This window comes from Ceratotherium simum, unplaced genomic scaffold, assembly GCF_057802395.1.
Source record: "Ceratotherium simum simum isolate JZ-2026a unplaced genomic scaffold, ASM5780239v1 HiC_scaffold_43, whole genome shotgun sequence".
In the NCBI taxonomy this organism is placed as follows: Eukaryota; Metazoa; Chordata; class Mammalia; order Perissodactyla; family Rhinocerotidae; genus Ceratotherium; species Ceratotherium simum.
Genome location: NW_028261259.1, coordinates 1,203,589 through 1,224,052, shown reverse-complemented (window position 1 = coordinate 1,224,052; position 20,464 = coordinate 1,203,589). Strand labels below are relative to the sequence as shown.

The 20,464-nt window shown below is 50.0% G+C and overlaps 1 protein-coding gene and 1 long non-coding RNA gene across 9 annotated transcripts; one reads left to right on the top strand and one right to left on the bottom strand.

Annotated features, from left to right (window-relative positions):
- Positions 1-5,861: 5,861 nt before the first annotated feature.
- LOC147911337 (uncharacterized) lies at positions 5,862-20,250 on the bottom strand. 6 transcript variants are annotated; one of them, XR_015551151.1, is made up of 6 exons: positions 18,710-20,250; positions 17,099-17,227; positions 11,613-11,746; positions 10,291-11,018; positions 9,854-10,018; positions 5,862-9,607 (listed from the first exon to the last, which is right to left on the bottom strand). It is a non-coding gene; the product is annotated as an uncharacterized LOC147911337 (long non-coding RNA). The 6 variants fall into 6 exon arrangements; XR_015551152.1 differs by lacking the exon at positions 17,099-17,227 and having other exon boundaries at positions 18,710-19,286; XR_015551153.1 differs by lacking the exon at positions 17,099-17,227 and having other exon boundaries at positions 11,613-11,680; positions 18,710-19,283.
- On the top strand, positions 9,958-18,362 carry LOC147911338 (ral guanine nucleotide dissociation stimulator-like). Of its 3 annotated transcripts, XM_087428139.1 has the most exons (13): positions 9,958-10,110; positions 10,706-10,816; positions 11,474-11,664; positions 11,808-12,184; positions 12,958-13,173; positions 13,541-13,644; positions 14,130-14,199; positions 15,819-15,887; positions 16,311-16,385; positions 16,980-17,012; positions 17,355-17,476; positions 17,679-17,779; positions 18,086-18,362. In XM_087428139.1, exons 1-13 carry the CDS (start codon positions 9,959-9,961, stop codon positions 18,199-18,201), a joined length of 1,737 nt encoding a protein of 578 aa, XP_087284265.1. In that variant the 5' UTR covers position 9,958; the 3' UTR covers positions 18,202-18,362. The 3 variants fall into 3 exon arrangements, with proteins under 3 accessions (XP_087284265.1, XP_087284264.1, XP_087284266.1); XM_087428138.1 differs by having other exon boundaries at positions 17,679-18,145; XM_087428140.1 differs by lacking the exon at positions 10,706-10,816 and having other exon boundaries at positions 17,679-18,145.
- Positions 20,251-20,464: the final 214 nt, after the last annotated feature.

The window sequence follows — 20,464 nt, the reverse complement described above, 5'->3', positions numbered from 1 at the left end:
ACCAGTATTTTATCATGGCCACATGTCTATGCTTTTCTGAACATTTTTGTGGTTTTTGAGAATGTATCTTGACTGCTCCTCCAGAATTCACACACACGTGTTGTGTCAGGTTCAGTGAGACCCTTTCTATGCATTTCCAGCCTGGAGGAGCCGTGGCACATAGTCACACACATATAGATCTGTATGAGGGTCCCTCCTCACATGTGTGTATCTCTATGATGCTCCCTTCTCACACATGTGTGTCTGTATGACAGTCCCCTCTCACACGTGTGGATCTCTATGATGGTCCCTCCTCACGTGTGTGTGTCTCTCTGATGGTCCCTCCTCACATGTGTGTGTCTGTATAACAATCCCCCCTCACATGTGTGGATCTCTATGATGGTCCCTCCTCACACATATGTGTGTCTGTATGACAGTCCCTCCTCACACATGTAGATAACTCTAATGGCCCCTCCTCACATGTGTGTGGTGTCTGTAAGACAATCCCTCCTCACATGTATGTGTCTCCATGATGGTCCCTCCTCACACATGTGTGTGTCTGTATGACAGTCCCCCCTCACACATGTGGATATCTATGATGGTCCCTCCTCACATGTGTGTGGTGTCTGTATGAAAATCCCTCCTTACATGTATGTGTCTCCATGATGGTCCCTCCTCACACATGTGGTTCTGCATGATGGTTCCTCTTGGGTATCTCATGGGGAATACATCAGCCAAAGTACCTGGTAAAGGTTTGCTGCCTTGGCAAATCTACTAGATGCAGAGAAGAATGTAGAAAAAAAGGCAGCTCTTGTGGGACAAAGACTTACCAGAACCTTACCCAACTTGAGGGGAAAGAAATTACCCAACAGCAGCCCCCTCTTATCTTCCTGTCTCACCCAAGGGGGTGAAGAAAAAGCTGAGATGCTTGTGAAGGTCACAGTTCAAGGACACAAGTCCACTAATGGAAAGAGATTTACTCATCAGATTATAGATGATTAAGTTACCACATGCACAGGGTGCAGTTAATGACAGTGGATTACAGCTGGAAGAGCTACAGTGTACAGACTTGATCTATGGAGTTATTGGAGAGCCTGGAGACAACAGCAAGGACACTGGAGCACACTGGAGCCACTGACAGCACAGCTACAGCAAGCATTAAACACAGCCCAGCTCCTCACCATATCAACATAAAAACTCACACTAAAGGCCTATTTACCTCAGTTCCTGTTTCCTAATACAGCATGTCCAGCTTTCAACAAAAAATCTCAAGGCATGATAAATGGCAAGAGAAACACAGCATGAAAAGATCAAGCCAGCATCAGAACCAGACTTAGGTTTAACAGATTTTGGAATTATCAGACAGGGAATTTAAAATAACGATGATTGACATGTCAAGGGCTCTACTGGAAAAACTAGGCAGCATGCAAACACAGGTGAGTGACGTCAGCAGAGGGAGGGAAACTCTAAGAAATGATCGAGATGAAAGCTAGAAACCAGAAACCCCGTGAGAGGAAAGATGAGTGCCTTTGATTGGGTAGACTGGGAACAGCCACAGAAAGAGGCAGTGAACTTGAAGGTGTGTCAGTGGAACATCTCAGACTGCAAAGCAAAGAGAAAAAAGATTGAAACTAAAAAAAAACCCAAAACAGGTTATGCAAGTAGTGTAGGACAATTACAAAAGGGTGACACCGTATAATGAGGATAACAGAAGGCGAGAATAGAGCAGAATATTTGAAGTAATTATAGCTGGGAATTTTCCAGATTTAATGACAGACACCAAAGCACAAATCCAGAAAGTTCCGAGAACACCAAACAGGATAAATACCAAAAACTCTACACCTTGGCACATCATATTCAAAGTGCAGAAAACCAAAGATGAAGAGGAAATTTTGAAAGAGCTGAAGAAAAAACCCATCTAATGTATACAGGAGCAAGGATGGATGAAAATAACATCGGGCTTTTCCTCAGAACCATGCAAGCAAGAAGAAAGGGGAGTGTAATATGTAAAATGTTTAAAGAAAAAAACCCACCAACCCAGAATTCAGTTCCTAGGGAATTATCTTTCAAAAGTGAAGGAGAAATAAAGACTTTCTCAGAAGAAGAAAAACTGAGGGAATTCATCGCCAGTATACCTGCTCTGCAAGAAATGTTAAAAAAAAATTCTTCAGAGAGAAGGAAAATGATATAGGTCAGAATTCAGATCTCCATAAAGAGAGGAAGAACATTGGAGAAGCAGTAAGTGACAGTAAAATAAATATTTTATATTCTTTATCTAATATATAACAGTTTGTCCCAAGTAATATTAGTAACAATTGGTGTGGTGATTATAGCATGGATGAGCAAAATGCATGAAAGCAATGTTACCAGGGATGGGAGGGAGGAGTAGGGAATTCTCTGCACTACTCGTGAAGTGGTACTTGGTATAGCAGTACAGTGATGCTGAGACGTGGAATTGGGTTAGCTGTAAATGTATACTGCACACTTTAGGACAAGCATGAGAAATGTTTTTTAGAGAAGTATAATTGGTATGCTAAGAAAGGAAAGAAAATGAAATCATATAAACTGCTCAATTAAAACTAGAGCAGGCAGGGGCCGGCCCTGTGGCGTAGCGGTTAAGTGCCCACGCTCTGCTGCTGGCGGCCCAGGTTCGGATCCCAGGCATGCACTGACACACCACCGCTTGTCGGGCCATGCTGTGGCAGGGTCCCACATAAAGTGGAGGAAGATCAGCATGGATGTTAGCTCAGGGCCAGTCTTCCTCAGTGGAAAAAAAAGAGGAGGATTGGCATGGATGTTAGCTCAGGGCTGATCTTCCTCACAGAAAAAAAAAAATAATAAAACCAGAGAAGGCAGAAAAAGAAAGAAAAAGAAACAAAGAACAAATGTAATGACTAGAAAAGAGTTATAAATATAGTAGATATTAATTCAACATATCAATAATCATTGTAAACATCAATGGTCTAAATACACGAATTGGGAGACAAACACTGTCGGAATGAATAGTAATAATAACAAAAGACTCAACTACAAGAAACCCTCTTTAAATATAAAAACACAGGTAAATTAAAACTAAAGGGATGGAGAGAGATAGGCCACACTAAAACTAATGTAAAAGAAGCTGGAGTAGCTATATTAATTCCAGACAAAGCAGACTTTAGAACAAGTGAAATGCGCAGAATAAAGAGCATGATGAATAATAATACAGTAAGGAAAGGGAAAGAAGTGATTTTACTCAGTGGCTCTGCTGAGTTCTAGCAGTCATCAATAACTCAGTCAAGTGAGTTGGAAAATGCAGGAAAAAAAGCAGTGTTTTCCTAAGAACCCAAAGGGCGAAATTTGACCAGGGGCCTTAATTCCAATTTCTTTAGCATAAATATTAGAAGCAAAGGTTTTGCTGCCTTTCAGTCTACTACTGAGAGGCGAAGAGAAAGCAATCTCTCCTCCCTTGCGGTGACCAGCCTTCCCTGGACTGCCCTGCTGTTATCACTCAAAGTCCCCTGCTCCAGAAATTCTCAGTCCCTGACAGACCGGGACAGTGGGTCACCCTACGTGGGACTCTCCATGCGGGAGAGGCGCAGGAGCTGGCGGTTTGAGAAGCAATGTGTCTGCGTTTTCCTTACTTTCACTAAGTCTTCCTCATTCACCATGTATCCACCCAGTTATCCCTTCCCCAGTCTCTGGTACCCTGGCCCGACTATGTGTCAGGAGCCATTTCAGGCGCCAGGGACAGAAGCTGAGCACTGATCTGGACTATCCTGGTGGGAAGCTTTCCTTCTGGAATCTTTTTCCTTTTTTAAAATTTGTGAGAAGGGACCAAATATTTGGCACTGTTCCCAGAACAATTGGAGTCAGGAAATACTAAAATCTATTTCTAGGATCTCTTAGTTTCTACTTACAGTGGTCTTTGCACTTCAAAACCATCGCCTTCCCATCTGCTGGTCAATAATTACCCCTCAAGGCAGCCAGGTGCTGCACAGATGGAGCAGAAACCACCTTCGTGCCTTCCAGAGGTTCTTGCCTACCAGCGAGGTGTTGCATGGGCACATTTTCACAGAAACACTCTTTACAAAAGATGCTTGGTTTGTCTGGAAGGAAGGGTACAGATTGAGAGTGATGGCTCACTCATGCGCTGTGTGAAATAAATTTCTTAAGTTAGGTCTCTGGTAGGAATTAAATAATTTTTCATCTGAGAAAATTTACCCAGCTGAATGGGAGCTCTTGAAGATTATGTCTCATCCTGAATATTTTCCCTGTAGATCCAAATGTGTATTTCTGAGCATTTAGAAGCGAAATCATCTCCGCAGAGACTTAAATAGAAGCACACCACTTTTAAGTCCTTGTGCTTTTGTCTCTGAAACCCCCATGTGCTCAGGTCTCCTCAGCCTTGCATCAGGTGTGGAAGGCTCTAGTTCTGCTCTCCAACACGCTCTCTAGTACTGCTGTGCCATTCTCCCTGGAAACCACTGCCAGACAGCGTTTAGCGGCACAGGCTCGCCGAACCACTGAATCAATGAACTCACAAGATACCGACCCCTCCAGATGCACATCACCTGGAATGGAACCTTTGAAAAGCAGGTGGCAGGTTGAGTTGCTGGTAGTCAGCCAGGGAGAATGTGTTCCCACAGCTGTGGTGTGGCCCAGCTCAGGACTCGCTTTGTTATTATGAGATACTTGCCATGTTCTGCGGAATATACTGGTCCTATAAACTATAATTGCTAAAGGCTCTGCAAAGTGTCAAACTAACACAAGAGCTGGATGTTCAGTCCAGGAAGGGATCAGAGGGTGAAAACCAGGGAGACGCATTTTCCTGCACAATGAGCAAAGCACATCTCAGCAATAGATGTCAAATGCAAGGAGCCATAAGCCAACCCCACCTTGGATTAAGAGAAAAGTCAACACATACGATGTGGGATGGAGATACACATCTCAATACTATGGTGCAAGCGTGTTGTACGACAAATAATATGAACCAAACACTGAGACCGTGTTTCTCTTTCAGAAGGTTTGTCTCCATGGTCCGTGAAAAGGAATACTACATCTCATCAAGTAATATTTTAGTGGTTCTGTGGACGATCCTATAGACTATCGGAAGGAAAATAAAGAATCACGGAAGCTAATTCTCTGCTTTTAATAGCTGTTGAGGCTCTCCAGGTATTGTCTAGACTAATGCTTCTCTGATAGAAAAGATAAGAGGTTTAAATACTGCCCAAGGTAAGACCTATCCTGGGGCCCCCTCGGTCATGTAGCGGTTAAGTTCGCATGTTCTGCTTCGGCGGCCTGGGGTTTGCGGTTCGGATCCTGGGCGTGGACCAGTTCACCACTCCTCAAGCCATGCAGAGGCAGCGTCTCATATAGAAGAGCTACAACTCTACAACTATGATACACAACTATGTACTGGAGCTTTAGGGAGAAAAAAGAAAAAGAGGAAGATTGTCAACAGATAATAGTGCAAGGCCAATCTTCCTCAAAAAGAAAAAAGAAATTAACTCCAAAAAAAAAAAAAAAAGAACTATCCCATATTTGCCTCCAGGACATGGTAGAACCACTTGAGGATAAAGATCTGATTTTTTTTAATATCAAGAAGAGCTGACAGAAAAAGAGGAAGATGGGAGAGAGAAAGAGACAGAGGCATGGACCAGGCGCAAGTCCCCACCATGGTTTCAAGTTATGACTCTGCACGTTCACGTCGTCTGTCGCACAGCGGAGCCTCAGGGACACGCTCTGCTTGGCCACGCCATGCATGGAGTGTGGTCCCTCGCTCTCATTTTGCAGCATTAACACATGACTAATCCCTCATTCAGTGACAATTTAGCAAGTACTATTTTCTCAACATACATCACAAAAACTCTTTAAAAAGATGAAAAAGAAAAAGATACACCTTCCTTAAAACATGTATTTTAATTCACTGCCATAAACCAACAAATATATATCAGAGATGATTTAAGATGGTGATTGTTGCAAAATCTAACACAAACACCAGAGATCCATCAGAAATCACTTGGCTGATCAGAGCAGTTTTTTAAAAAACTGTTCAAACTCCATCTAAATAGAGTCAATTGTACTGTGATAGTTTACAAATGTCAGTTTCCACATTTATAAGTATAAAGTTCAATTTATAATAAATGGAAATTTTAAGAAATATTCCAAATTGCTGCCTTATCTTGGTGTCTGTCAATTATTAATGTTTGGGGGTAAACAACATCATGTATTTTTGGTAACCTACATATCTAGGAGTTAGGTATATTTAGATATGATGTAATCATTTGGAGCATTTGCAGAAGAAAGTCATACTAAATCCAATACTGAAATTAAATTTAACCAAATGCGTTATCCCAGCATCTGTTTCCCATCCAGTTGTGCCAACTAAACTAGGTACTAAAATTCTCAAAATGAGCCAGACCCTTTGACTCATCATTTACAGGACAGTCTTATAGAAATCTCCTCGAGTGGGCCTCCACGTGCTTCCTCAGTGTAAAGACCCCTCCCTTGTTTGTGACCACAATGTGAGGCAGGGTAGTAGAGTGCTCGAGAAAGTGAGAATAAGAGTCAGACATTTGTGTCGACCCAATGGTGTCAGGGAGGGTTTAGGGATGCTCTACACATCCCCACATGCCCCTCAGCCTCCCCTCTCTGCTCTATCCTTTCACAAGGGCAGTTGAAATAATCTCAATTTTATTGAAATTGCTATGCAATCAGATTTGTGTAAGTTCCTCGGACCCTGTCCTCCAGTATTCACCCCTAAGACCCTTCTGTCTGTACTGCCTTCAGTGTATACTGTCTATACAGTCTCGAGCTGGCACTAGTTGAAGCTTTTGTTTCTGCCTTGCGGGAGCTGTGCCACTTAGGGCAGGAGGGCTAGTCATTTCGTGCCTGAGCTTCCTCTTATGCAACGTTACCTACATCACAATGTACTCCTTTGGCGAAGACTAAATGAATAAGCACGTGTAAGGCACTTGGTACAATGTCTAGCATTAAAAAATGTTGGCTGTTGCCAAAATTATTATTTTCTTTGTTATTATGAAAAAGAAGTGGGTGTAATGGGGACGGAAGTTGGGGGTGTGAACCCTGAGGAAAGAAAGCGAGATGAGAGGGATTGTCCTGGAGCTCTCCTTTGACCTTTGGAGTCCCCACAAAAGGGGAAGGGGATGCATGACGGCAGGTTCCCTCTGTGGTCCACTCCATTGCTTCCACCCTTCTCCACCCTCCCGTCTTTCTTCATCTGGTACTAAGTCGTCTGAATTTTCGATAGGTTGTCTTGCCTGTGTTCTGTTTTTTGGGCTCACTTTTGCCAAATTGGCTTAGATTTGGCAATCTAAGCCAATCCCAACCACTACAGTTGGGAGCATACACAAGGAAGAAGCCCTAGGGTGGAGGTGTGTGTATGTGAGGCACGCAGAGCACTGGGGGTGCCTAAAGGCCAGCTGGGGAGATCCATGGGTGAGGCATACCCTACAAGTCATGGGAGACTTCTTGATGGAGTGCTCAGTGCAGTTACAGGATCCACATCCTTTAAAGCCCACTAAGAGTACCTATCTGCCAATGCCTCCAAACTCTTCAACCCATCCAGACTCATATTTTTGTGCTCCAACAGAGGGCTGGAACTTCTCTTCTTGAAACCTGGACTTCCACAAAGGCCCTCTCCTCTGTGTGTCATGATCTAAGACAGTGTTTTCAGGGGTTTCCATGCAGCAGCTGAAAGGAGCTTGAGCTGGTTCACGGGCCACTGCAGGGTCCACAGCTGGGACCGAGGTCTGTCTGCCTATTACCAGATGCATGGCTGGGTGAGACTCCCTCTGTGTCCCTTGGCATATGGTGCTGGACCCCACTTCTGCCACAAAGGCACTTTTGTCTATGGATGGATGCCAAAGCATTGTTAGTGCAGGAGTAGAAAAACAGGAGGTGTCTTCTTCCACCATGATGCTGATATCACTCTCCTTCTTTGAATTATAGAGATTCCAATTTGACTCAGTTTTTCAGGAGCCTGCTATTTGCCTACAATTCTCTACAACCTCAGACTCTCCCAGACCCACTCTATGAAGGACATAGAAAGAATGTTCTCAGATCTACTTACAAGGGCCAGGCAAATAAAAGCCAACAAATTGGTTCTGGTCATTCTGCTGGGAACAGAGGGCAGTGGACGTCTCATACATTCTGGTTTGGAAGCAAGACTTCTTGTTCTCTGTGGATGAATAAACAACAAGAAAAGAGAGCCTGTGGTAGGTAAATACATGCTTGATTCATCTGAAAAGCTCATCTCCTCCCCTTCAACTTGAAGGTAAGTGTAGGGAGAGAGCATGGGTAGTTTCCACTGTTCACCTTCTCCCTTAATATTGAGAACAGAGAATCAGTTTTATTTTGGGTGGCAATTCAACAAACTAAAAGATAAAATTCCTAACCCTTCTTGCAGATAAGAGTGACCAGACCAAATTCAGGCCAATGATGTGTGACAAGAAGTATGGAGTGGGGGTTTGTGGAGGCTGCACAGATGGAACTGACATAGATGGGAGGTTCAGCATTAGACACATGTGACACCAATCCACAGGTGTTGTAGGTATTATCTCATATACACCTGACGATGATCCTAGAAAGCTGTTTTTAACACCATCCCCATTGTGCACGTTGGGAGACTGGGGAGATCTTGAGAGACACAGTGGCTTTTCCAGGACACAGAACTGGTAGGATAAAAGAGGTGTGACTTCAGCTCTGTCTCCTCAAAGCTGGCCACTGGTTCCAATCCCAAGGAGCTGTGGGGAGGGTGGTGATGGATATTTGTGTACAGTGATGGAGATGACATGGGCAAGGAGGGAGAGCAGCCAACAGCCTAGCGGGGGCATTGGGTGGGTCTGATTGAAGGAAGGGGCCACGTAATAGAACCTTGAAGAAGTGACCTCACTTCCTTGGTGACAGCCCACAACAGAACTTAGAACTCTGGTTACCAGGCACCCACATTGTAATAACAGCCTCCTGTCCAGTTCATTTGAGTGGAGACACTCGACACAGCAGGATGTTCTCGTGTTGTCCGGTGACTTTCCGAGGCTCTGGCCCCCGGAAAGCCAAGAATGAGAGCATGTTAAGTCGCTTTAGACATTGGCTCAGCCCTCACCTCGAATGTCTGTGGCCTTTTGGCAGGAGGAACCATCAGGTAACAGCGTAGCCCAGGGCAGGCCACTCTAGGTCAGGCCACAACTGTGATCCCAAATGGATAGCCCCACTCCCCTTGACCCTCATTGTGTGTGTGTCTGTGGCGGGGGGGGAGGTGGAGTTAGAGAAGGTAGTATGAGGAGGAACCACCCTGAGCAGGAGCAGGTAGCTAAATGGTGGAGATCTGGTGGTGTGTCATGTTCATACTGAAGATCTTGGCTGCAGGAGAGGATGGTGAGTGCTGGGGACCAAGCTCTTCTACCCACATGTGAATCCCAGGCCGTCGAGGTGTCATCACATTCCTTCCCTGATGGAGACTATGCAGATGCCCCTCTGTGCCTGAACTGTGGTGGGGTTTCCCTCTGTGGTGAAGTCCAGGCAGGCCCCTGATGCCTCCTGGCCTGACTTCTGGGCACTGTCACTGCAGAGCTGCACCCAAGTGATGGTTGAGGAGCTGGTAGATGGTTTCCAGTTCGCCATCTCCCTGGAGAGGACACAAGTGCAGCAGTCCATCAATGAAGCGGGCTGGTCTGAGGTAAGTGTGGGTGCAGAAGGGTCTTCATACCCAGGACTCTGAGATGACCAAGGCACTACTAGAATGCAGACTCAAATCTGAGTCTCCCCTGGAACCCCCCAGGGTTTTCTCATTAGAGTGCTCCACAGTCCCACTCCCAAAGGAATCTGGACCTCCACTCCTTCCCACCAGCTACACAGGAGGGTAGAAAGTCACCTCAATCCTCCCGCTGGTTCACCATGATGTCATTGAGTGTATGTACCTCCTCCTCTCCCTCAGTGTGAGGATGAGTCCACCGTGAATTTCAATGAAGCCTGCAGGATGCGGGCCCTCCAGACAGGCATGATGGAGAAGCTGACAAAGTCCATCGCACCGGCTTTCCTGAGGAGGAACATCTCTAGCTTCACCACCTTCATGGTCAATTACTCGGCCTTAGACACATCCCACCAGGTCCTGGACCAGCTGTTTACTAGGTGAGTAGCCACTCCCTCCTCAGCACAGTGGTGACTCTGTCCCCTGCCAGCTGTGTGTCCTGCGAGTGTCACCAAATCTCTCTGAGCCTCAGTTTGCTCCTCTGAAAAGTGGGGTTGGAGAGGATAAATTTCATGGGGATCTTGTAGGAACTAATGGGATCAGCCATGGCGGGTGCTTACCTGGTGCCTGGCTCTGCAGAGAGGGCTGTGGACGTGCTGTGGTTGTTCATGGTGTTTATTTCTCTCTTCCCCGTGAAAAGTAGTCTGCCTCACCCATCTCTGAGATGCGGCCTTTCTGAGTTTGGAAAAGCACATGGAAACCACCCTGTCAAGGAGTTGGAGATTCCATCCAGCTGGTCCTGGTCCTTTTCCTTGGGGTAGCCAGTCAAGGATCTCTGGGGCAGCAGAGAGGCCCTAGGCCCACTCAGGTGTCTGGGATGGTTCTGGGTGGACTACATTCATTCAACCATGTAGATTAAGCACCTACTGCATGCAGGACATTTGGAGACAGTAAACTCAGTGAATGAAGGAGACACAATGCGTGGCCTCAATTTCCGTCTGAGAGTCAGACATTGACATTAGACATCATTCGCAGGTCTTGTCATCCACCGTCCATCCCAAGGGATGCCCTCATAGCCTCCTTTACATCTGGAGGCATCTCCCCTTATTCCAGCCAGGAGGGCAGAGCGCAGGACCACCTAAAAAAGTGAGTGGTCTTTGGGTCCAGAAGGACGGCCTCCTGTCTCTAAAGAACAAGCTGTGGGGGGAGAGATGGAGGCTGTGGCTGAGGGGAGCCTGTCAGAAGCCGCATCTCACGCATCTTTTGATTCCCATGGGAAGGCAGAGGTCCGGTGGCTTCCACTCCAGGAGGACAGGAGTCAAAGAGCTATGGATGGGTGCCAGGACCCCTGGGAACCAGAGGGGTGGCTGGGCTGAGTTCTCCCCTAGAAACCCATTCCCACCACAGACCCATTTGAATCTGCCTCCCCTTCTCCACATCTACCTCTTCTGACCACCGCCTCCAGGCCCAGAACAGGAGGTGTGTGAGCAACCTGGTCAGAAATCTGTCTCAGTGCTCAATCCAGTTGCACAAGTGCATGGAGGGCTGGGCTGGGCTGTGTCCCAGACCTTCAGGAGAAGAGTGTCAGTGGGAAGAGAGTCACAACAGACTCTGTGTCAACCTGCTGGATGAGCAGGCCTGCCACTGCCAGGACAGCCTCACAGGGGTCAGGGCTGCCATGTGGCTCTCACCTGGATGGAGAGGGGCAGGCATAGGGCCCAGACCCAAGCCAGGGTGCCTTGGGTGAGAAGTGTGGAGGGAAAGGCCAGGCCTCTGACTCTGTTGCCCAATTGCCTCCCCCAGTGCCATCTCTTCTCTGGTGGGAACCTGCCTGGACCCAGGGCAGGATTTCTGGGAGCTCCTGCACTATCCCTGCTTCAGCATGAAGCTGGCCTCTCTGCATCTCAGCTTGCCTGGCTCAGGGCTGCAGGGCCACGCCTACCTTCTCCAGGTCCAGCTGGAGCATCCACGGCCCACTGAGGCAGAGCTGGAAGGTGAGGCGACTGCAGTCTGGGATGACAATTTGCAGAGTGTTCAGAGGCTTGGTTCACTTCAAGGCAGTGGGGTCTTTCCTGGCTTTGACAGGCACAGGGGAAGTCAGCTACTTGAGTGACACTGTTTCTTTCTCCTGCTGCAGTACCATCTCCAGAGCTCCCTCCAGCTCCAGCACCAGAGCAAGGGCCAGCTCCACGGCTAGATCCAGCTCCAGCTCTAGTTCCACCACCTGTGTTAGAGCTGGAGCCAGTGTCACCTCCATCAGTCCCTCCAGGGCCAGAGCCACCACCAACCTCAGCTCCAGCCCCAGTGCCAGCTCCTGAGCTGGAGCCAGCTGGACCATTGGCTCCAGGGAGAATCCTCCCTCCACCTGGAGAGATAACAGCAGAGCCAGATCCAGCCCCAGAGCCCACCTGCCCCTGGGACGTGACCACCAAGAACGTGCTGAGGGAGGAGAAGCCTGACTTCTTGGAGTTCCCTCCCCGGCTGGTGGCAGAGCAGTTGACACTGATGGATGTGGTGAGCAGCGGGGCTCTCAGGGCAGGTGGGGCCGGCCTTCCCTGTGCCATCAGCTGCCCCAGACCTGCCATTTCCTGATCCAGAATCCCATGATCTCGGTCCAACCTCTTGCTTCCCCACTTACCCTCATGTGACCTGAGCAGCCTTCTTAACTCCCAAGCCTTTGCTGTCCTCATGTGGACAGTAGGGGTGGACACTGAGAGCAGCTGCCGTGCAGAGTGGCTGTGCAGGTGGATGAGGGGGAGCAGAGAGGAAGTTGGGCAGAGTCTGCGCTTTGGTTGGGGAAGGGAGTACACTGAAGTGCTGTCTCGTCCTTGGGTAGTTCACTCATTTGCCCAGGAGGCCTCAACAGCCTCAGCACTAATTAGGCACCTCATGTGTACATGACTACAAGGCAGACAAACAAAGCCCCTGGTTGTTGCTGCCTTGGGGGAATGTGCATCTGAAAGAGGAGTCAGACCCCAGGATGGTCAGAATGGGTGGAAGATGCCCCTAGAGATGGTCAAGCAGGAGCCGAGTTCTGGTGCTTGGAGGAAGTGAGACTGGGCGGCGAGCAAATGCCACTTCCCTGCGCCACAGTATCGGTTCCTGGGTCATCCTGTGCTGGGTGTCCTCAGGGGACACAGGCAACACCCAGGGACTCCCACAAGCCTCAGGCCACATTCTCAGCTTCCTGAGCTCCAGCTCTCACCACTGACCTGGCCTGGGAATGGGGGCTGCAGATGCTGAGCTGGGCTGTGGCAGGGCTGGGTGACACTCCCTGTCCTCCCCAGGAGCTCTTCAAGACAGTGAGGCCCCACGACATCCTGGACTCCATCTGGTCCCAGGGTGACAACAGGGGCATTGAGCACCTGGAATCCACCATCCATGTCACCATGACCCACTTTAACAGAGTGGTCGAATGTATCGTCACCACCTGCATTGGGGACCCGAGCATGACGGCCCAGGACAGGGCCAGGGTGGTGGAGCTCTGGATCCAGGTGGCCAAGGTAAGATGTGGGAGGCCCTGGGAGCCCCTCTCTGGAGTTGGGGGAACTGCCCCTTCTCCTTTCTCAGCTCTCATATTTGAAGTCTGTGGTCTGAGCCTTTGCACAATCCTTAGGCCCCTCCTGCTAGGCCTCGATGACCTGACTCCTGGTCCCAGTGGTGGGAAGCTCACCCCTTCCTGGGCTCCTTTCTTGGCTTGAACTAAAATCCTCCTCCCTGGAAGTATTCCTCATCAGCTTCCACCTGTGCCCTTCCTGGGTTCCCTGAGCTGCTGTCTCATCCAGGACAGGAGACGTCAATGAGGCGACAGAAGCCAGAGGAAGCAGGGCTCCAGCTCCCCCTCACAGCTCATTCTCTTCCCTTCCCCAGGAATGCCATGGCCTGAGGAACCTTTCCTCTCTCCACGCGATCTTCTGGGCTCTGCAGGGCCCCTCCATTCAACGTTTGAAAGAGACGTGGAGACAGGTGTCCAGGTGGGTAGGCCTCTCTCCATGCGAGCACCACCTGGGTGGACCAGACACCCCCCACAGGGCTGGCATTGCCCTTCAGTCAGTTGGGACCTCCTGGGAGACAGCAAACCCTGGGCATAGGGTCTGACCTGGTTGGCAGGCTGGAAGTCTTTCTGAAAACTTAGGCCAGTGGTTCTGCTTCAGGAATCAGATTCCCTAAGTGACAGATCATGGCTTGAACCAAATTGAAGATTTTCAAGTGTTTGCAGCAACAGAACTCTCTGTCCACGTGAAATTAAGACTGTTTAAAACACATCTGCTGAGAAAATAAGAGAATGGAGGCCCCAGGTGACAATAGGAGAGCCCCCTCCCCAGTCCCAGACACCTCAGGGCTCAGACGACACAGTGAAAATGCTCATCCAGGCTGTCTGGATCTTCTGGGTTTTCAAACAAAAGGGATTTACCCTCAAACCACTCCACAGTGTTTCTTTCCTTTTTTCCCTCCTCAGGAAGAACTGGCAAATTCTTAAAAAGATCATCCAAACATGCCAGCGGGAGAGCAGGAAGCTTCTCAAGGAGGTGAGTGGAGGCTGGAGATCTGGAAGGACGGGAGGTGAGGTGGGGAGGGACCAGGCAGGATGTGCTTTGGTAAGTTTTTCACTTAAGGTTCCCCGAGAAATAACGGTCTGTCTTGTCCAGCTGGACAGGAAGCGGGGGTGTGAGCTGCAGGGGCAGGTGGGGACTGTTTGGGGCAGGAGGCCTTGGTCACGGGATACAGTGGTGTCGCCTGGACTGTTCCAAGAGGTGAAGAGCTGGCAGAATGAGCAGGTGTCTGGCTTCCATGCGGACCCATCAGCTGGCCCTCATCATCCTCCAGGCTGGCGGGTGGATGGAGTGGGTGGGGGTTCCTTTCTTCCTAAAGCAGCCCAGTCTGTCCTCAGGAAGCCAGGCCCCTGCTGCTCCTTCTGTCTTCACTGCAGCTCGCAGGGGAGGGCACTCTGCCTGTCCCAGGGATGGGCACTGTGAGGTCACACAGGCCTTGTGGACACAGGGGCTGCATAGCCTTGGGCCAAATGGTGGATCTGGGACAGTACTGTGTGCTCTGTGGGACTGTGCACTCTAGCCCGATAGTGGTCACTGCTGACAAACCAGTGAGTCTCCCGCAATGCCTTGTCGACAAAGATACGCCCCAGGTGGCAAAGAGAATAATCGGGGAAACTACAGATTCTTAATGGACCTTCCTGACAGATTCTTAATGGCCTCCATCGAGGCCCTGGCAGGAGGGGCCTAAGGATTGTGCAAAGGCTCAGACCACAGACTTCAAACATGAGAGCTGAGAAAGGAGAAGGAACATTAGAAGTTTCCAAGTGAAAAAGGATGCAAATGTCACCATTACACAGTGCCATGGTCACACCCTACACTGTCACTCAGATGTGGCACATGGGGGTCCCCTTCCTGAGTGAATGAAGGAGGAGTTCTGTGCAGGGACCATCCTGAGGGGATTCTAGGGAGCTGAGGCCTTTGGCATGGCCTCAGGTCCAGCCTGGTGTCAGAGAATCCCAGAGGGCTGGAAAACACAGAAGCCACTTGCATGGGACCCCGAGACACCTTGTGCCTCTCCATCCATGGCTCATGTTGACTGAGGGCCTCAACACACCCCGAGAGTCCAGAGGACAGGACATTGGTCCGAGGTGTGTCTGGAGGAGGAGTGAAGGCCGGGGGCCAGGGCCTCTGGCTGGGAGGGGGAGCGGTCTCCTCTGTGGGCCCCCGAGCAAGTCACTGCCCCTCTGTGGGCCTCGTTCTCCTCATCTGGGAAATGGAGGGAGATGATCTGTGGTGCAGGCCTCACAGGGGTGATGAGGTACAAGGAGGAGAGGAATGTACAGGAGCTTTGTGCTCCTCCTCCTCGAGGGGGGAGGGGACAGCACTGGTGACAGTCAGATGACACTGAGTCCTCAGGGGACCCTGGGAGGCATGGGGAGTCCTCCTCACACTTTCCTGATGAGGAGAGAGGCTTAGGGGCCTGGGCAGGTCTGAGGGCACAGAGGAGGGAGTGTTGGAGCTGGGAGCGATCTAGAATCAGGGCACCCTGGAATGGGAGCAGCCATAGACACCAGATGTCCAGGGTCCAAGATCAGGGGCCTGGGAGACATGGGGAAGGGAACATGGCCTCCCTGAGCCTGTCCTTGACCCTGCAGGAGGTGTCATCTGTGAGGGCCACCCATGAGATGGACCCCCAGGGAGCTCAGGAGAGGCAGCAGCAGCAGGTGAGGTGGCCTGAGGGGGAGGGTCCAGGTGTCAGAGGAGGGGTCACTCACCTCACGGCTGGAGGCCTCCCTAAGAGAGGGGTCCGTCCTCCTCCAGCCCAGCTCCAGGAGCCCAAGAGCCTGAAAGGCCTGCCCTGGAAGTGACCAGGAGGAGGCTTGGAAGGGCTGGGCCCAGGATGGGTTAAGGTGGGGAGGGGCAGGGACCACATACCCTGGGATTTGCCAAAAGCCACCCCTGGGAGGTGACTGGGGAAGTTGGGTGGTCCTGGAAGGGGTAAATGGGGGAGGCCGCTGAGGGTCCTAGGCTGTTCTCTGTGGGAGTCTGTGGTGGGCAGGAGGCTGGGGTGAAGGGATTTGGGGGAGGGTCCATGGGGGCACCTGAGAGGTGGGACTCATCTCACCACTCCCACCCTGATTTCACAGGGTGTCGTCCCCTTCCTGGGCATGTTCCTCTATCACCTGAAGCTGCTGGACATTGGGATGGCGGATGATCTGGAAGTGAGTGAGCCTGGAGGTGGGGACAGGGAGCAGGATCCTGAGGTTTGGGTGGCGAGAGCCCTGCACTGGGACCTGAGCTCTCAGTACCTGGCAAACCTCCTCTCATGAGAGCCCCATGGCCACCCCTGGGAGCTGGGGAGTCAGGCACATCTTAGCAATGCGTGAAAAGACGCTCTGCATAAGCCCCCCACCAGTCTACCTGGGCTGGTGAAGCTCATAGCTGCCTGCCTGCAGAGCTGCAGGAGGCTGTGTCTGAGATGGATTCAGCCTCCCCCTCGGGCCCTGCCCCTGGGGGAGTGCCATCAGCCCCTGCAAGTGAGGAAGCACTTCTGTGTTCCAGCTGTCCCTTCCTCCCTGAGGCCTCAGTCTCCCTGTCTGTCATCAGAGAGGGTGTGCTACATAAGGTCTCTGGCCTCAGCTCCCCTGTCCCTCCTGCTCTGGAGCCCAGAGCCTGGCCCAGTGTCAAGTTCTCTTTGTGGAAGGTCTGCCCTCTGCTGGGCCCTGACATTCCTGCAGCCTGAGAAGGGGTGTGATGGGGGTTGGTTCTGGGCTTAGGGGGCTGTTTCTGATGGACATTTGCTGTCTCCCTTCCAGGGAAATCGGGTCAACTTCCAGAAATGGTGTGAGGTGAGCAGCTATGGGGAGGGTGGGGATGTGGAAATCAGAGAGCTCGCCTGGCAAGACTTTCTCTGGCCTCATCCCTTGGGTCTTACATTTATTGGGAGAGTCAGATCCACAAAGCTGGGGATCCCATCACGTTGGCGGGTGCGGGAGGGGCTGGCATCAAGGACACCTTCCTGGATGAGGAACTCATTCAAGCCAACTGTGAGGACAGGCAAGTCCTGAATGGAGTGGGAAGGAAGGAGGGTTCCCGAGTGAGCACAGACCCCAGACCAGATCCTCACTCCGCACAAGTCCCTGGCAGCGTCCCCCACCCAAGCCCTGTCTGCATCCTGTCCTTCCTCCCAGAAACTCAAACTCATCCGGAGGATCCAGCTGCTCCAGCAGGCTGCAAACGCATATGACCTGGAGCCCGACGAGCGATTTGGGGCCTGGTTCCAGGCCATGGAGCCCATCAGTGTCCATGAGAGGTGAGGGGGACAGGAGTTGGGTGAGGGCAGGCCAGACTCTCTCTGATGGCCAGCTCCAGAGCCTGTGGCCTGGCTCGCTGATCAGCCACAGAACTCGTAGCGTGGTGACCCATGGGGCACCAGGACTCAGCTGCTGGCAGGCTCTGGGAGGGGCACCTGAGGTGTGGCTCCTGGTAGCTCACAGGTCCACTCTGTCCTGTAGCTACTGGGTCTCCTGCCAGCTGGAGCCCGCACACCAGAAGGCGAGCAAAATGCGGCTCTTCATGAGGAAGAGGAACCGGACATCCTCCAGTTCAGGGCCAAGTGAGTGTTGGGACCAGGAGCGACTGAATCCAGGGGCTCAGTACAGCTTCGGGCTAAGCATGGGCCTCGATCCCAGCTCCACTGCTGAGCAGGCCTGGGACAGGCTGCTCCCCTCTCCTCTCTGGGATTCAGTTGCATCCTCTGAAATGGGTGATGCTAAATGATGCCTCCTGCATCAGGGACAAACGAGGTGCTGTTGATGGACTGAGCACTCGTTACAGGGTTTGGATCAGAGTGCAGGGGAACAGGGAGTTGTGCCATGAATCTCAGGGAGGGACCCCAAAATAGTCTGTTTCTTCTCTTCAGCCACCATGCCCTTGGCGATGAGCCATCACACTCTGGAGACCACAAGTGCAGCTCCTCCTGACCAGCAGGGACACTGGCGCCCTCGGGGTGCACCGGGCCAGCTCTTCCCACCCTGAGTGAACGAGGACATCCTAAGACTTGCCCTGGTTTCCCCTAAATCCCGAGAGGGAGGGCACCACCTCCTCCCTCTCCCTGACATCACCACGCCAGCCACTGTTAACCCATTGGGGAGGAGTGATATTATTTCTTTAATAGTAAATAGTAGATTTGACTCTTACATTATATCCTGTTTCTTTCACAGCCTGGGTGTTGTGGTGTGGTTCTTTCACTTCTTATGCTCATGTAAATGAGACACAGAATCTCACTTTCCTCCTTGAATGAAGAACTTGTGTATGGTCACAGCTTATTGTATGTGGGAGAATGGAGAAGGGCCACCCTCCTCCCTGGCTACTGAATGAAACCCTCAAGTCCCCCTTCCTCAGAGGACAGGTGGATTTCAGTGTGGTTCACCTGGGCCAGGAGCAGAGACAGCCCCTCAGATCTCCCTGGATGTAGAGGTTGGAGGGACTTTCCCAGGCAGAGCAATAACCACTGAAATGTGGGTGTCTTTCAAATAGCACTTACCAGGACCATGTCCTTCCCCAGGACAGCGGCTGTCTTTCTACAGCTTTCCAGGAAGAAGGAATGTTTTTTGCTTCTCTTGTTGAGGTTTCTTGGATCAGATATTGGAACTTGCCGTTTTCTAATCAGTGTCTGGATTCGCATCAACACTAAATGAGAAAAAAATGTAAAAAGATAAAAGTTTGCATGTGGAACGGACAAGGACAGAGGAAGACCATGTGCAGATGGACTAAGGGCTGACAGGACATCCCCATCAGGCCGCCTCTAGGGCTCCCTGTTCACCCTTCGCCTAGACTGGAATCCTCCTGGGATCCTGGCCCATGCCCTTGGAAGTCCTTTTCCCGCTTGTTTCATGTCACTTTATGATGAAGTGCTGCTGTTCACGCCCAACTCGAGAGCTTTGTGGATCAGATAATACCCAGTTCATAACAGTCATCTCAGACTGTCCCATAATTAGGTATTTAGTCCCAACCAGCACCAAGTAGCAAGAAAGGTGCCATTTCTCAAAAGGAAAATGGATATCTGCATGGTTTTGCTTTAAAATCCTAGGTGCATGCATTGTCATTCTCTTGTGGAGGGCTGCCAGAAGATCCTGAAAACAGCCCTGAATGCCAAAGACCTGCTGATTCATATGGCCTAAATGGTAGAATAGCTTATACTGTACCCTGGACCAGCTTCAGAGACTTCTTTTGCTCTGAGCCCCATTTGAAACTCAGTAAATATGCAAAGTAAATCACTCAAATGAGACACATATTGGCTCCAGAACCCAAAGAGGCCCACAAAGCATTGGATCTTTTTTAATGTTAATAGGTGGAAGATACATCCACTTAACTTTCACATTGAAGGAGGGATCTCAGTATGCCCCAGAACCCTAGAGCCCTACAAACCCACCAAGTCTTCATGGGGTTTATCTCCCACTTATATATCTTACTAAAGCTTCCAGGGTATTTGCTACTTCCTGCCCAACAAATCTATTAGCATGATTTCATGGATTATTTAGCCTCGATTATGACAGAGAGGGCTAGAGCTGAAAGCAACAGTGAATGTTTTGTTGACCCGATCATGTGGAAGCAAATTACTTCTTGGTTGATATAGAGAGAATAAAGCATTTGCCAGAACAATAGTTACACACCAGTTTTTAGAGACTGTGCTGTTTTGCTCCAGTAAGGAGACTACATCTGTAAAAGCAGCAGCATTTAGGATCACCACCTGATTAAGTGTAGGAAAATCTGCTACCACTCTCCAAAACCCCACTACCATGCATACAGGCCAAGTCAACACACTTGCATCTCTCAAGACTTGCATGGTGGCATTACTCTCCACAGACTTCCTCAGGGATGCAATATTGCTTTTGATTTATTATTTTGGTTGAACAGGGAAATTCCAGTGGTTTCCAGTTGGTCTTTCCTATTATATAAGCCATTGTTCTACAGGCAGGGAGCCAGTGTGAAGAGTCTGCTAGTTTGCAAATGTGTTCTTGAGAACTATAAATTCAGGTAAAATTTAGATACAAAGAGAATTCCTATTGGGTTGTATGTGTGGACCCACTGAGCCCACTGTGAGAAGGAATCAGACCAAAGAACTATTTATCATCTAAAATCTATCAATCTCCACTCTGACTATTTGACCAAAAAGCATTTGGGATCCTCAGGAATTAGCATCAACTCCAATTCTATCTTAGTCATTCCAAAAAAATCTGGCTGTTTCCCTCTTCCCATGCACAGATACCTTGGTAAAGGGTCCCAGGTCACTTTCAGA

Excerpts from the sequence above, each read along its gene's own strand:
- LOC147911338 (XM_087428138.1), top strand. The coding sequence starts at position 9,959 with ATGCGGGCCCTCCAGACAGGCATGATGGAGAAGCTGACAAAGTCCATC. Across the intron at positions 14,200-15,818 it reads GCAGGAAGCTTCTCAAGGAG|GAGGTGTCATCTGTGAGGGC; the intron begins GTGAGTGGAGGC and ends TTGACCCTGCAG. Across the intron at positions 15,888-16,310 it reads AGGAGAGGCAGCAGCAGCAG|GGTGTCGTCCCCTTCCTGGG; the intron begins GTGAGGTGGCCT and ends CTGATTTCACAG.